At 45.8% G+C, this 15672-nt stretch overlaps 1 protein-coding gene across 2 annotated transcripts in view; it reads right to left on the bottom strand.

Moving 5' to 3' along the window:
* Positions 1-15672, bottom strand: part of LAMB1 (laminin subunit beta 1) — a 71136-nt gene that overhangs the window by 32951 nt on the left and 22513 nt on the right. For both annotated transcript variants that reach the window (XM_032402395.1, XM_032402394.1), the window contains exons 10-18: positions 14752-14940; positions 14319-14498; positions 14072-14184; positions 12509-12588; positions 4097-4232; positions 3383-3541; positions 2398-2525; positions 2043-2166; positions 1393-1597 (exon numbers count right to left, since the gene is read on the bottom strand). In XM_032402395.1, coding sequence (XP_032258286.1) covers positions 1393-1597; positions 2043-2166; positions 2398-2525; positions 3383-3541; positions 4097-4232; positions 12509-12588; positions 14072-14184; positions 14319-14498; positions 14752-14940 — 1314 coding nt within the window. The remainder of the gene's footprint in view (positions 1-1392; positions 1598-2042; positions 2167-2397; positions 2526-3382; positions 3542-4096; positions 4233-12508; positions 12589-14071; positions 14185-14318; positions 14499-14751; positions 14941-15672) is intronic.

Consider the following 15672-nt stretch of genomic DNA (forward strand, 5'->3'; position numbering starts at 1 on the left):
CTGGTGCAACCACTCTGGAAAACAGTATGGAGGTTCCTCAGAAAGTTGAAAATAGAGCTACCCTACGACCCAGCAATTGCACTACTGGGTATTTACCCCAAAGATACAAACGTAGTGACCCAAAGGGGCACATGCACCCCAATGTTTATAGCAGCAATGTCCACAATAGCCAAACTATGGAAAGAGTCAAGATGTCCATCAACAGATGAATGGATAAAGAAGATGTGGTGTATATATATACAATGGAATATTACGCGGCCATCAAAAAATTGAAATCTTGCCATTTGCAATGATGTGGATGGAACTAGAGGATATTATGCTAAGTGAAATAAGTCAATCAGAGAAAGACAATTATCATATGATCTCACTGATATGTGGAATTTAAGAAACAAAACAGAGGATCATAGAGAAAGAGAGGAAAAAAATAAACAAGATGAAACCAGAGAGGGAGATAAATCATGAGACTCTTAATCATAGGAAACAAACTGAGGGTTGCTGGAGAGGAAGCGGGTGGGAGGATGGGGTAACCGGGTGATGGACATTAAGGAGGGCATTTGATGTAATGAGCACTGGGTGTAAGACTGATGAACCACAGACCTGTACCTCTGAAACCAATAAGACATGTTAATTAATTGAATTTAAATTAAAAAAATAAAACTAAAAAGATAAAACAATGTCATCCTTATGATGAATGGGAGGGAAGCAAGAGGAGATGGAGTCGGCAGATAAAAGCAGTTTTTCTCTGAAGGTCATTAAGGTTTTCTACCCTTGCCTTCAAAGCTCAACTAGCACAGGACCTTAGAAAAAAGCCCAGTGACCTTTGGAAGTGGTCTAACCTTTCAAGAAGAAAAGCAAATTTCAGTTGTTATTTGATGCTCCCTGATTCCACCCCAACTCCCCACCTGCCTCTGGAAATGCTGCATCCTTCTGGCTTTGCCCCTAGTCGCTGTTGTGATTGCATTTTTTTTTTTAAATTTTATTTAAACTCAATTTAGTTAACATATACTGTATCATTAGTTTCAGAGGTAGAATTTAGTGATTCATCAGTTGCATACAACACCCAGTGCTCATCACAACAAGTGCCCTCCTTAATATCCATCACCCAATTACCCCATTCCCCCACCCACCGCCCCTCCAGCACCCCTCGTTTGTTTCCTACAGTTAAGAGTCTCTTATGGTTTGCCTCCCTCTCTGGTTCCATTTATTTTTCCTTCCCTTCCCCTATGTGATTGCATTTTCAGTGGTGCTCTATCACTAAAATATTCTTTAAAAACAAAAAACACAAACTTCGTTTGCTGACTGGCTCACACAGAACTACAGGGCATGACTTCCAGTGTACCTCGTGATGCCAAGTACTCTTGGCCCCAAGAAAGAAGGGTCGGGGATACCTACCCAGGCCTGTCTGGTGTAACAGGGCAGAAATGCTGAAGATTATGTTTCTGCATACATCGGTCATTGGTGTTTTCACAACGCTTCTGCTGTTCTCCAGACATCTGTATCTCTGAAAGGTTTCCCAGGCGCTGTTGGTGACCAACCCATCCCCTGATCCTCCCACAGTGAAGATGTCCAGTGATTTACAGAACGGCATGAGAACAAGCTGTGAAGAATCAAGAACAGCAAAGAGCTCTTACGGTGGGGTCTGCGTCATCAACTAAAGCAAGTTAACTCATCAAAACCCCAAACGCTACTTTGACTCTGGAAAAGAAAAAAATTCAACTCATTCAATACAGTGAAATCCTTTCCATTCTTAAATATTCTTGCCAGAAAAAGTTTAGATATACCTTACATCATCTGATGGCTTTTGGAATGCCAGTTCTAAGATTCTTTTTATTTTCACAAACAATCCGCTTGAGTAAATCCTTTTCAGAGGGTAGAATTTTTATTAAAATAAATAAGCCACGTGGCTTTGGAAGCAAGAGAAAATGATCATGCCTAACCTCTCCATGTTACCCCCTCCATAAAACCCTCTGGGGAAGCAGATGAACACTCTCTGCCCAGCCTTTCCCCCATGACCTTCACTTCAGAAGTGACCTTCCACTTACGGAATCGATGAGCGTGTAGGGACTCTCCACATCGCTATCGGAGGAGGTGTACTGGGGAAGCTCCAACCTCACTGTGTAGTTCACACCCTTCTCAAAGCACACGGGGCGTGGAAGGACCACATACCTGCCCCCAAATGAGAGGGAAAAATACCAAAGCAAAGTCAACGTTTAGGTATCCAATCCATCCATCCATCCATCCGAGCTCTACGTAGATCACGGCAAAAGAAGAAAGGCAAGAGTCTATGTTTGGCTCCGGCTCTGAAATGGTAACTGGACGACTTGCAAGGCAAGGTACCAGAAAAAATACAATAATCTGCCTACTGGTTCTGTGAGTTGCAAACCATGTCACACTGACCTCGAGCCAGGCGAGAAGGACACCACCTGGTTGTCATCATCAGGAATAGTGTTACCACATCGGCTGCTGGTTGGGATCTTTCCAGGTCGCTGCACTGTGATGACAGCTTTTTCCCAGTGGTCGGGGAGCTAGAGTAAGAAACAAACCACCAAAGGAGCATCCACACTGGCCCGCTGCTGCCCGTCTGTTTATAAAAACCTCTCCCAATCGGTCATTTGCCAAGTTTAAATGAAAAACACTCACTTGCATTTCCCTTCCCTCTTTCCCATTTCCTTTGCTCTGGTCTCCGCTCCAGCCCTAATCTCATCTCACCTGGACACCGAATAGCCTCCCTGCCCTCCTTGCCTCTCCCAATCCCCTTTCTGACCATCAGGCAATACAGCTCTGATCAGGACAATCCCCTACCCAAAACCCTATAATACAGCGTCCAGGCTCATGTGCTGATCCCAGCATTCTTACCAACAGCATCTCCAATGATGTCCTTATCTAGCTACGAGGAAGCACTCTCAAAACACTATCCCTCTGCTCACGCCATTCCTCACTTCCTTTGGTGTCAAAATTCCATCTCTGTTGTAAGGCCTAGAACTCATTCTTCATGGGACATTTTGGCAGCAGCTGGTGCATCTGGGCTGGTGTAAGATGCAGGACTGTCTACATCTCTGCCCTTGCCCTTTCCACCTTTGGCCTTTTATTAAAGGTGGGGTGTGCGTCCGAGCCTGGGCCGTGCAGGCCGTGAGGTCAATCAGAGGGTCTGACACATTCTCATCACCACCTTAGGTCTCATCTCAGCAAGGCGGAGAGCCTAATGAGGGATCACTAAAGATTTGCAAAACTGAATTCGAGAAAAATGTCCATTTTTGCTTCCACTGGGAATAGAAAGTCAGAGAGGCTCCTCTATTCTAACACAACCTCCAAATTTCACAAAAACTGTATCCATTGTTATAAGATTATTTCTACCACCCCTGGTAGTCCATGGAAGGTTTACCTGTGGTTCGTAGCGAATTAAGATGTCATACTCCATGGAATATGGTATGTTGTCAATGAAAAACTCCAAATAAGCCCCTTCGGGCACTCGGACGAAGCCCGCTCCGGTCCAGGAAGGAATCCGGTCCTGGATATACTGCCGCTCCACTATGCTGACCCCCTGAGAACAAGGGGGACAGTAGCTAGCTTTACTTGAAATGGATTTCAAGGAAATGTAACAGCTAAAGAAATCTGAAGTCACCCAAAGGTCCGAACTACAGGCATTCTACCTATCTTTTGCAGTCACATTTTCTCGGTAGAGGGTCCAAGTTTTTGATGTATAAAGAGGAGTTGGTTTCTTTTTGGTTTTGTCATTGGGGTAGTCTTGGGACATTGGAGATGGGACCCAAAGGCTTAGGAGACACCGTCTATGATAGAACCAGGAATGAGCATAAAGGAATAAGCAAGGCGAGGAGTGACGAGCTATTTTCTAGATCTTCTATAAGGCTAGTCCAGTATCTAGTGGATGTGTTTGCCTTTCTCCCTGGCATTCATTTCAAACTCCAAGTACCAGTGAAGAAATGTCATACCATCACGAGTGCTCACTGGTCCTGATCCCGTCACTGACAAGAGTGGTAAAAATGCACCACCAAAATGCACTTTTGTAAAGGTGCATATGCCATGACTGCCCCCCCAGACCCGGCTTTTCCCATCTACCCAGCACCCCCCTACTTACAGGCCCAAAGTTGGCTTCTTCTGCTTCATAGATGTAGTGATCCAAGGTGGTAAAGTAGTACCCGGATTCCACCTCGTTGCACTGACGCCCGATCACGTGGGGTCGGCACACACACTGGCCTGACTCCGCCGAGCAGCTGGGGGCGGGGAGGGCGCACAAAGCCGAGTCAGCTGGGACACCGCACTTGTAAATGAACCCACTTGACACAATTCTACATTTTCTACTAAGCATCAAATGGCTGCTATATTCAGGTAGGGTTTCTTATTTCTTTCAGGAAATAAGTATGTGGGGAAAAAATCCTGCCTATGACTTAATCGCAAACTCTGGGGCTGAAAGCTCCCCATGACCTGGTCTTTCTGGTTTCGTCTTGCTTGTCTTTCTTCACTATGCTCCATCCACACCATACTGAGGTTTTCTGCGGATACTACCAACGTTCTTGCTTCGATCCTGATTTCCGACAGCAATCTCTTTCCTGGGCCTCAGACCCAAAGATCCAACTTCTAGAAGGTCGGATCCAACTTAGCGGTCCCCGAGGTTAAGGAAAGATCCCAAAGGGCAACACTCAATCCCTCCCTTGTTCTCTGCTGGGGACAGGACACTGCCAGCCACTAAGTCGACCAGGTCAGAAACCTACAAGTTGTTCTCTTGAGTCTTTCATATCTAATCAGGAACCTGATTCTGTGACTTCACAGCCTAGCCTCTGGTGCTTCTCCTCCACGGGCTATGTCATGCCTTTCTTCTCTCCCTCACTCACAGTAAAATCGGTTTCAGCCGCTTCATCGGCCTGGCGGCTGGTCTTCCAACTTTCCAGCCTAGACCATCACGGCCCACACAGCTAGCTGCCCAAATGACCTTCCTAAGACGCATCCACCGTATCACTTCCTGGCCTGAGCAGGTGCACTAGGCTGCCACAGTCTTGCCCTTCTCTGCCTTTCTAGCTCTACCTCTCCCCTCACTTCTCCAACCACATGTAACGGTTACAGTTTCTCCAATGAGCAGGGTGATTGCAGACCCCTTTCCTTGGCTTAGGCCGTTCCTGCAGGCCTGACTACCCTTGCCCCCTATTCACCCAGCAAAGAGCTGCCTGTTCTCTCAAGAGTCGGCTCACAAAGGACTCCTGCTGTGGCATCTCCAGACTACACTCTCCACCCCACAGGAGGAGCCGCCTTCTCTTTCCCGCCACCACCTCCCTGCAGGAGAAACGATGTAGTCACAACATGTACAACACAGCCTGTCACGTAGCAGCTGCTCAGGAAAGCTGAGGTGCTGGGTTTTCAAATCCTGCTGGTCTTTCCAAGTCCAGTCCAACGTTCCTCCCTCTCGTGGACTCCCCTTTGGTTCCTGCTATTCTCAAGTGGCGCCTTCTGAGGCCTCCGCTGTTCTTTATCTGTATTGTTCAGACATTTATCACTTTCTTTCTTGTAGTGTAACTCCTGACAGACCCGTCTGACTCCCTGCTAGACAGCAAATTGCTTAAAAGTTTGGACTCCTCCTTCGCCTCAGTCCTGCCCGTTCCCCCTCACGGGACCTGGCCCAGTGCCCTGCACACACAGCACACTCAAACACTGGCTGAATAAATAAATGCGTGAAGGATATGCATTCTGAATAAAAAAGATAAAAAAAGAAAAATAGGGGATTTCATGTAAAAGATAAAACTTTTTTTTTTTTTTAATTAAACATACGGTTTCAGGTAATAAAGGCCTCTGGATAGCCTATAATGTATTCATTTTGTTCTCAGCCTATGTCTCTTTTTCCTTGGGTACAAGGTGAAACCAAATTATACACACCCATTCTTACTTCATTCAAGTCAAGATGGGGTTTGGAATTGTTACTTTAAACCCATTCCCAGAGTTCAAATTTTTTCCTCATCCCAAAGTTCATTTTGAATCAAGTATCCAAGGCAAGTTACAACTCCTAGGAAGATGGAACGCTCCGAGGTTCATTACCAACGTCCCCCCCAGCCCTCCCACGGTCCCATCCAAGTCTTTTTCCCGCAGATCACGTGAATACAGGAATATGAGCGCTTGACATCCCGTAGCCAGTTCCCAGAGGAGGAACCCTCGTTCCAAGTGGGACCTAGCCCTCTTTTGGCACAGTCCACCCACAAAAGCCATTTTCGGAAACTCAGGCGTCGGACATCTCATCCTACGGACAAGAGAAAACCCTTTATCCCTCCCCAGCAGACGCTTCCTGAGGGAACACATGTGTAAAAACACAAGCCACCAAAGAAGAAAACAACTAGATTCTTCACAGGCCATCACTAGAGAGCATGTAAATGAAGGTGAGGAGACGCCTGATTCCTAATTCTGAAGATGAAACAACTCATGAGAACGCAATCACGTGAAAGGAGGTCCCACCACACCTGCCCTGGCGATCCTGCACCTCTCTGTGTCCACAGTGGCGAAGGGTTGTCTCCCACAGGCCCGGCTCCACTCGACAGCGACTCCAGTAGCGAACGCGTTCCTGTGGCTTCCCCGGCCCTGGGCACAGAAGCTCTGGCCCTGCCCCAGCTGGGCCCTGCCTGTGCGTTTCTAGCCACCAAGGGGACATTCCCCTGGCTGGCCTGCTTGTCCTCTCTGCCTCACCTTCGTCCCCAACTGCTTGTAGGCTCTCACACTGACATTCCTTCAGCTCTGCTATTTCTGTCAGATTTGAAATTCTTCTGATTTGGGGTGAGACCTTCCCTGCCCTTCATCCTCGATACCCAAGTCTTGTTTCACGATGTCTCTCCTCTCAGCAGTGTCCTCTTGTTGTCACTGCCACTATCATGGTCCAGCATGTCATGCCACGCCTGTCACTCTGGTGGCCTCCCACATGGCAGTGTGGGCCTCTCACACTCTTCTCCCCGCTGCCCCGTCCATCCCGCCAGCCACCACCAACCCAACCTTCCCCCAGCGCTGCCTTCAGCATTTCCTCAAAACCCACAACGACTTCTCTGCTTTTATCAAGTCGTGATGCCTCTGCCCGGTTGCCAGCAGCCTCGACAACCCGTCCTCTGAAAACCACGGCTACTCTTTCCGGTGCCCGCCCTTTGCTTTCCGATGAGCCACACTGCTCGCCCTCCTTTGCAAATACTGACCGAGCCAACACTGGCCCTGGGACCTGTGCTTCCTGCTGTCCGTAGGCTCACGTGTTAGTCCGTCGTCAATTTTCCTCTGACTCAATCCTTACCTTCTTTGGTAACTCCATTATTTTGAAAGGATATGCGGAAAGAAAAATGGGGGGAAAATAGTCCCTGCCCCAAAGAGCTTACCGTCTAACTGGGGAGATAAACAGTCGAGCAACTGACCACGACAACAAAGCAAAGTGCAGCGAGTGCCGAAACAGGGCCACAAGCGAAGTTTTCAGGCAGCAGAGGAACCACCGTTCACCGGCTTGGGGTACTGAGGAGGGGACTGAGGAGGCCATGTTCCAAAGGTGGCAGAGGATCATGACAGGCAGAGAGAGGACAGGAATGACAGGCGCAAAGAAGGGTCATGGAGGAATGTGAGCAGAGCTGGTCACGGTCAGACCAGGTCTTGACCATGTGCCACACTCACTCCATCTCTGGGCCTTCACCCTCCTCCCAGCTAGAAGGCCCTCCTGCCCCCATCACACCTCCCAAACTTCTCTCAGCTTTCAAAAATGAAGTTCAAATCCTACCTCCTCCATAGTGAGACAAAAGATTACATGTAATTATCCTTCCTGTGTTCAAGTAAAAATCCTATCACACAGAAATGGTACTTGTCGAGTTTATATGTCCTCCCCCAACCCCTGTACCAACAAATTTTTCTGTAACTAGATACAGATTCCAACTGTTGGATCAGTAATGTAGAATAATGACATAAGACAAAATAAGTCAGGCCCTGGGGCAGGCAGAATAATGGCCCCCAAAGAGGTCCACATCCTCACTCCCACCAGACCTGTGGATATGTTACTTCACACAGCACCAGGGGGGTTTGCTGATGGGATTGAGGTTAAGGACCTCAAAATGGAGAGATTATCCAGGGTTGCTCAATCTAATCTCAGGATTTCTTAAAAGTAGAAAAGGCAGGCAGAGAAGTAGGGCAGAGAGATGTGACTTGAGGAGGATCTGACCCACTGTGGTTGGCTTTGAACATGGAAGCTATGAGTCAAGGGATGTGGGCAGCCTCTAGAAGCTGGGAACGGCCCCTAGCTGACAGCCAGGGGGGATGTCAGGAACCTCATCCTACAACTGACAAAAACTGAGTTCTGCCAATTCTGCCAACGAGTCCAATGAGCAAGAAAGCGATTCTCCCCGAGGGCCCTGCGATAGAAACACAGCCCTACCTACACCTTGATTTTATTCCAGTGAGCCCAGCCATGTCTGACATACAGAACTGTAAGATAATAACCTTATGTTGTTTCAGGCCACTAAATTGCAGTAATTTACTATGCCAGCAATAGAAAACTAATACAAGCCCTATTTTTTTTTCTCCATGGGTGAAAGCCAAGATAATACTAAGAACACAGATTTCTCATAAATGTAGAAATTAGCCACTTATTTATAAAAACTCTACTGGAAGGGAAATTCTATTTTATTTAAGTAGTGATAAGCAGAGAAAATACTGTATAGTTTCAACTTTTCTCTATCACTAAGACATTGGCACAAAAAAGGGAAAAAACAATCATTCATGAGAACCACACTCTGGTCAGCATTGGTATCTCTTCCATAATTCTGATGACAAACACGCACTGGTTCCACATCGATCAGCAGTCAAGGTCCTCTGTTTTGCCAGAGTAGCTTCCCTCCCAACCCCCCAACCAATTAGGATACTTTCTTAAATGTGTTCTATCATCTCTTTATATCCAGCCATCACAGTAATTAACAATGGGTAAGATACCATTATCATTCAATACACTGGTGAAAATACAGAATAACTTCTGCTCTGGTTCCCAAGTATAATAAATTTCATTTATTGAGCACCTACAAAGCCCACAATGCTGAGTACGAAGACAGATGCAAAAACAAAGAAGACACAATCCCTGCCCAAAGACCTTTTAAAATACTGACAGTGATAACACAGAGCAGAATAAAGTAAGTACTAAAAGAGATGAGAAGTAATGTGTTGAAACCTCAAAGGAGGGTTGGGGACTTCAGTCCAGAAAGGAGTCTACAACAGAGTGGTGGGCTTCAAGCCAAACACCAAAGTTCTAAATTTAATGCAATAATTTTGAAGGATGCTATAAAATTGTTTATAGTTTTTTTTTTTTTTTTTAAAGATTTTATTTATTTATTTGAGACAGAGAGAATGAGAGAGAGAGCACATGAGAAGGGGGAGGGTCAGAGGGAGAAGCAGGCTCCCTGCCGAGCAGGGAGCCCGATGCGGGACTCGATCCAGGGACTCCAGGATCATGACCTGAGCCGAAGGCAGTCGCTTAACCAACTGAGCCACCCAGGCGCCCAAATTGTTTATAGTTTTCAAGCATTAACAAGTAGCATTTACCTAGCAACCATTCTGATTTATTTATTAAAGTAGGTTATCTACTAGGCAAAGCTTCAGTCGCCTGGCGTAAATCACATTATTTAAATTAGGGCTTACTTCACTAAAATATTCCGAAGTTCAGATTACCTGTCAACATAATAGACATGGATTACTAAGCTCTTATTCTACAAAAATCCATTCGGCCCATTACACAAAACATTTTTAAACTTATTCCACTTCACATGGTTCTGACACTGAATTCTGTCCCTGGCCGAAGTACCTAAGGAACGTCTGGGATTGCATCTAGAGATTCGGAGTGCATGTTTTGTTTTTACATCGTAAATATCTTCTGTTTCTCAAATTCTTTTACTTGATCAACATTTATTCCATACCTACTATGTACCCAAGGCAGAGCAAAGGAATACCAACAGGTAGAAGATATTTATGTACGGTTGCAACAAATCAATCATTCAGCAAGTGCCTCCTAGGAGAATCAGTGCTTCGGAAGACTTAGTTAGAGCCTCTATTACCCTACGGGACTCCTAAAGAAGGTCCTCGTGGGGGGAAACTGAAGAGGATCACTACCAAACACTGCCGAGTCACAGGAGTAGAGAAATCTGTAAAGGCTCTTCTTTTCCCCATCAGTGATGCGAAAAGATAGGGCATGTCATCAATCATGCTAAGAAGATCAAATTCCGTGCTTCAAATCTTCACTAAAATTTTTTACTTCGCCAACTCTCCTGATTAGCACACTCTGATTTCTATAAATTCTGGCAGGAGAAATGAGGGACAGGCCAGGGGCTCTGTGTGGGTGGATTTAAAGACAGGAAGCATGTGTGAAATGGAGAAACAGAGGAAGGGAGTGTGAGGAACAGAAACCACTTAGGGTAAAGGCACAAAGGACACTCCTGAGTTTATGAAATCATGTGAAGAACCGTGTATGCCCCTTTCATCTAGTCAAGGATTTTAGGAATGAGGACAGCTTTGCATTAAGCAAGCAATGACTAAAGGAAGCCAGCAGATGTTCTGGTAGTCACAAAGGAAAGTTGGAGAAATGATTCCAGAAGCAGACCAGCAGTTTGTCTTCCCTGCTTTTATGGAATTGTCGTTGCTTCCTCCCCTCTGGAAGTTTTCTAAGAACAGAAGTTCACCCTGGAGTTCCAGAGGTTACACGCTGTACCGAGTTACTGCGGCATCTGGCATGGAACAAACCCAAAGACGGAGGCCAAAGACAAGATATTTTTGCTGCCTAAAATCCCGTTCCTTCTCACAGACTGCTACGGTGTTGGGAAATAATCTTGGGAGAGTCGGGGTTTTTTAGTACATGGAGCTCACTTGATGAATTCAGCTTGCTGTCTCAGGGGAGAGTCAGGCCACAAGGAAACATCTGCCTATCCCCTCGGCAGTCACTTACACTCTCTACCAGATGTTCGCAGTCTAACCCAGTTATAAACAGAGACAGAAATTCTCTTTGACTCAGAGGTGGTTAATTTCACTCCCACAAATCTAACATCTTTGCCAAATGCATACCGGGACTGATCTCTGGTAGAGCCTCACGTCTCATCTCTTCGAGGGACACCAACGTGTTTCAATAACTAAAAATGATCACATGCAATTTTCACCAATAAACTTGGAAGTTGGAAAAAAAAAAAAAAAACCAGAAAGAAGAAGAAAATGAGAAGATTTCTTAACACAATCAAAATGGGAGTTCATTTTCCAACTTTTTTATTTTTTAAATATTTATTTATTTATTTATTTGGGAGAGAGAGATCACGAGAGAGAGAACATGAGGAGGGGCAGAGGGAAAGGGAGAGGGAAAAGCAGACTCCTTGCTGAGCAGGGAGCCCAACACGGGACTTGGTCCCAGGACCCTGGGATCATGATCTCAGCCGAAGGCAACACTTAACCGACTGAGCCACCCAGGTACCCCTCTTAATTTTTTTTTAGTAATTTATTTTTTTAAGTAGACTCCACACCCAACTTGGCGCTCAGACTCATGACCCTGAGATCAAGAGTCGCATGCTCTACCAACTGAGCCAGCCAGGCGCCCCTCATTTTGGAATACCAAAAAAAACAAAAAACAAAAAAAGAGGTTGACGAATACATGCTGCTAAGAAGAAAGAGGCCCATGAATACACGTTGAAATGAAAAACGATCTCCAGCTAATAAAGCAAGCTGCAGAATAGTGTACTATTAGTATACTAATAGTGTGCTATTCTTGTAGCCGTGGATCCTGGGGGGAGAAAGGGCAGGATACCTGTCTTAACTGTTGAGATTTTTAAATTTTTTTAATTTTTTTTTTTAAGATTTTATTTATTTGCGAGAGAGAGAATGAGAGACAGAGAGCATGAGAGGGAGGAGGGTCAGAGGGAGAAGCAGACTCCCTGCTGAGCAGGGAGCCCGATGCGGGACTCGATCCCGGGACTCCAGGATCATGACCTGAGCCGAAGGCAGTCGCTTAACCAACTGAGCCACCCAGGCGCCCGAGATTTTTTAATTTTTAAAAAAATACTTATTTATTTGAGAGAGAGAGGGTGAGAGGGTGAAAGAGAGAGAGATTACAAGCAAGGGAAGGGGCAGAGGAAGAAGCAGACTCCCCGCTGAGCAGAGCCCGATGCGGGACTCGATCCCAGGACCCCGGGATCATGACCTGAGCTGAAGGCAGATGCCCAACCGACTGAGCCACCCAGGCACCAGGATTTTTTTTTTTTTAATGGGCATACGTTGTTTCCATAATTTAAAACATACCATAAATTATAACAACAACACTATTAAAAACCAAGAAACATAAACATACTTGGAGTCTTCAAAGCTAACTCTTGGAATGACTAAATCTTTGAAAACATGAAGATCCCAGGTAAACTAAAGGTGCCTATACTTTGCACCTCTTCTTCAGAGACACTGAGTGTCATGTTGCTCCTAGAGATCGGGAGGGCTCTCTGGGGGGACCGAGCACAAACACGGGTGTATGTGTGGCTTCACTCACCTGTTGTTTAAGGCCCCTCCAAGGTCACAATCACAAGGTCGACATCCATCCAGATCATTGCTTAAGCCCCAGTGCTCTGGCTGCACAACAAAAGATTTAACATCTAAAGGTGGGTTCCTGTCATTACACAATAGACTCAACAAGAAACAAGTTATGGCGTGTCTTGCTTGTTCTACCAAATGTTCTTTCATGCTGTGCAAGCAGAAAGCCTTCAAGAGGAATAAGCATGAGCACTCTGAACTGAAACCCAGGCCACAGGTCACCGGGGTCATAACCACCTAACACCAGAGCAGAGGAGTTTCTCTCCCGAGCAAATAGCCTTTGTCCGAGAGTAAATACGAGCAAGCAGCTAAGATACCAATTTTCCTCATTAAAAGTACTCTGGCAATAAGAGAGTTTTGGCAAATATTTGGCAGGCCTTTACATTTTCCCTGAGTTCAGCCCGTCAGAAACTCCATAAGCAAAGCTCTTCAAAGGATTTACCTATTCCCAAACAGCATAAAGCAAGTATTTTCACAAGTGAAAGGTGAGGAGATCACTGAATTCTGAGCACACTGGAGATGGAAACAAAAAGAAGAAAGACAGAATCTACACAGGGGAGAAGATCTCTCTGTACCTCGACAAAAATGCATTTCCTAATGAGCAGATAAAAGCCAAAAGCCAGGCGCACTCATTTAAAGCAGACTTCCAGAAATTTATGTTAAGAATCTATCTGGATATATGCAAATATACATATTTACTGGTCATAAACATAATTTGGGGTCAGTGGACCCCCTCTCACAAATATAAAGGAAATCACAAGAATGTTATAAAAGATAGAGGGTAATTTAAAAAATTACTCTTGTAATCACTCTACCCAGAATCACTACAGTGAATTTTCTGGTGTATTTCCTTCCAGATTTTGTTTTTCTTGATGCAATTTTTTCCTGCACAATTAAGATACTACTCACATCCTGTGTTTTTTTTTTTTTAATGCCAGCATAAGCATTTCCTCATGCTATTGTCATTTCCAAAGGCAACCAAATATCACTCTGTACAGAAGCCCCCAAATTTACTTAACTATTTTCCCCACCGTTGCTTCCAAGTTTTCTGGCTATGATTAGTATGAGATGCAATGAGTCTTCTAGTGAATACACCTCTGTCCAATTTTCTGCTTATTTCATTAGGAAAGATTCCCAGAAGTGGGATTACTGGGTCAAAGGGTATGCCCATTTCTACAGGCTACTGATAACTTACTTCCAAAATGCTTTTCTTGCCAACTATGAACCAATGTGCATTTCCATCAGCAGCTTAGACGACCAGCCCTTCATTAGATCCTAAGAGTTAGCAACCCCATTTTTAAAAACGTGTTACTTTTGTCTATGAAAATGGTATTTCGCTGTGGTTTTATTTTACAATTCTAACAGTGATGGTGACTATCTTGTCAAAATTATTCATGAGTAATTTTTTTGTGAATTGTTTGCATCTTCTAATATTTATATAGAAGGGTGACGGTGGACTCTACAAAGGCGAACCATGTCACATGCACAAACCACCCATCCCAAGTACTTAGGATTCACCTACCAGACACTGGTCACAATGCTGTCCTGTCACCAGACGCTTACAGTAGCAGTAACCGGTCTCAGAATCACAAGGATTCCCGCCAGGGATCGTTCCCAGAGGATTGCAAGCACAAGCTTTATTAGAGATAAAATGAAGTAAAGAAATACAAACCAAGTGAGTACCAAGGGGTAGTCTGGATTTAGAACTGCAAAGTGAAACGGGAATTGCATACATGAGAACTCTCAGACTTTTTCACAAACATACTTACATTTACAACCGAATGGATCTTCAGCACTTAAACCATAGAAGCCTTCTTTGCAAATTTCACAGTGTTCTCCTTCCACGTGTAATTTACACCGGCACTGACCAGCAATGAGGCCAGCGGAAAAATCCGTATAACTGTCACAGATTCCCCCGTTCTGAGATCCGGCTGGGTCACAGGTACATCCTAAGAAGAACAAAGAGCACCCGGTAACAACGTGTGTGTTTGTATCAACACGTGTGTTCCCTTCCACCCTCCACACGTCACAGAAATAGACTAAAGAAGGCAGGACTGCCAGGTAGCTTCTGCTTCCAGCATCCTCCACCACAGTTCAAATACAGCAGAGTCTGACGCTCACACCACGAGTTCCGAGAGAAGGATGGTGACCCCCTGGCCATTCAAATTGAGAGGCCCTATGTCATGCCATTTCCCCACGTACGTTCGCAGAGGTTAGGGTCTCGGACGTCTCTCTCCGGGTGCTGGAAGTAAAATGGCTTGCACTGCTCACAGTTGCGTCCCATCGTGTTGTGCTGACACTCATCACACACCCCTCCGGTGACGTTTCCAGTGGCCAAGTACACCGCCATGTCAAAGTGGCATGAGCTCGAATGTTCGTTGCAGTTACACTCTGCGCGACAAGACCCACATCAAGAAAAGACTTTGAAGTCGACTTACCAATGGAGGATGGGGTTGCTGGGAGGCAGCACGTTCTGGAAACTAGGGATGAAGTTCAGGCAAAATGGCAATGAACAATTAGGCGCCCATGACAAAGGACACATCCATCTGACACTCTGGAAACCCTCCAAGTGTGAGCTTTCTCAAATAGGAATCTGCCCTCTTTGGAGAGAAAAGTAAAAACCTTTGGGGAAAGTCCCCTTGGTGGCTTATCAACAGGAGGTGGCCACCAGGTGGAGGACGGGGTGGGACCAGAACACACCACCCCAGAGGATCTCCTAGGCAATACTTCCTGGGAAAGCCTGTTTGGGCTGCCAGCTTTAAGGAACGGGGTGTGAAGGCCTGGTTCCCTTCTCCCCCATTCCCACCAGCACACTCAACCAGGCTCTTCAGGGAGAATTAAGGTCTCCTGAAGAGCCATCTGGCCGGCCTTCTGAGCACACGCTGACCCTCTGCAGGCCCACTGGGCAGTCCCCTTGGTCCAACCCGGCTTTAATATCATCTCACTCCCTGCTCAGTGACCCACACGGACTCTGGTCTTCTCGAAATGGAGCTTAGCTCGGCATGGCCCTCCTGGGGCTCTACACTCTGGCCTCCTCTGTCTCCCCCTGCAACATAACCTCCTATAGGGAGGGGCTGTGTCACAACCAGTGACCCTCCTCAGTGCCTAGCAGAGAACTGCCCG

Source organism: Phoca vitulina, unplaced genomic scaffold, assembly GCF_004348235.1.
Source record: "Phoca vitulina isolate PV1807 unplaced genomic scaffold, GSC_HSeal_1.0 scaffold4, whole genome shotgun sequence".
Taxonomy (NCBI): Eukaryota; Metazoa; Chordata; class Mammalia; order Carnivora; family Phocidae; genus Phoca; species Phoca vitulina.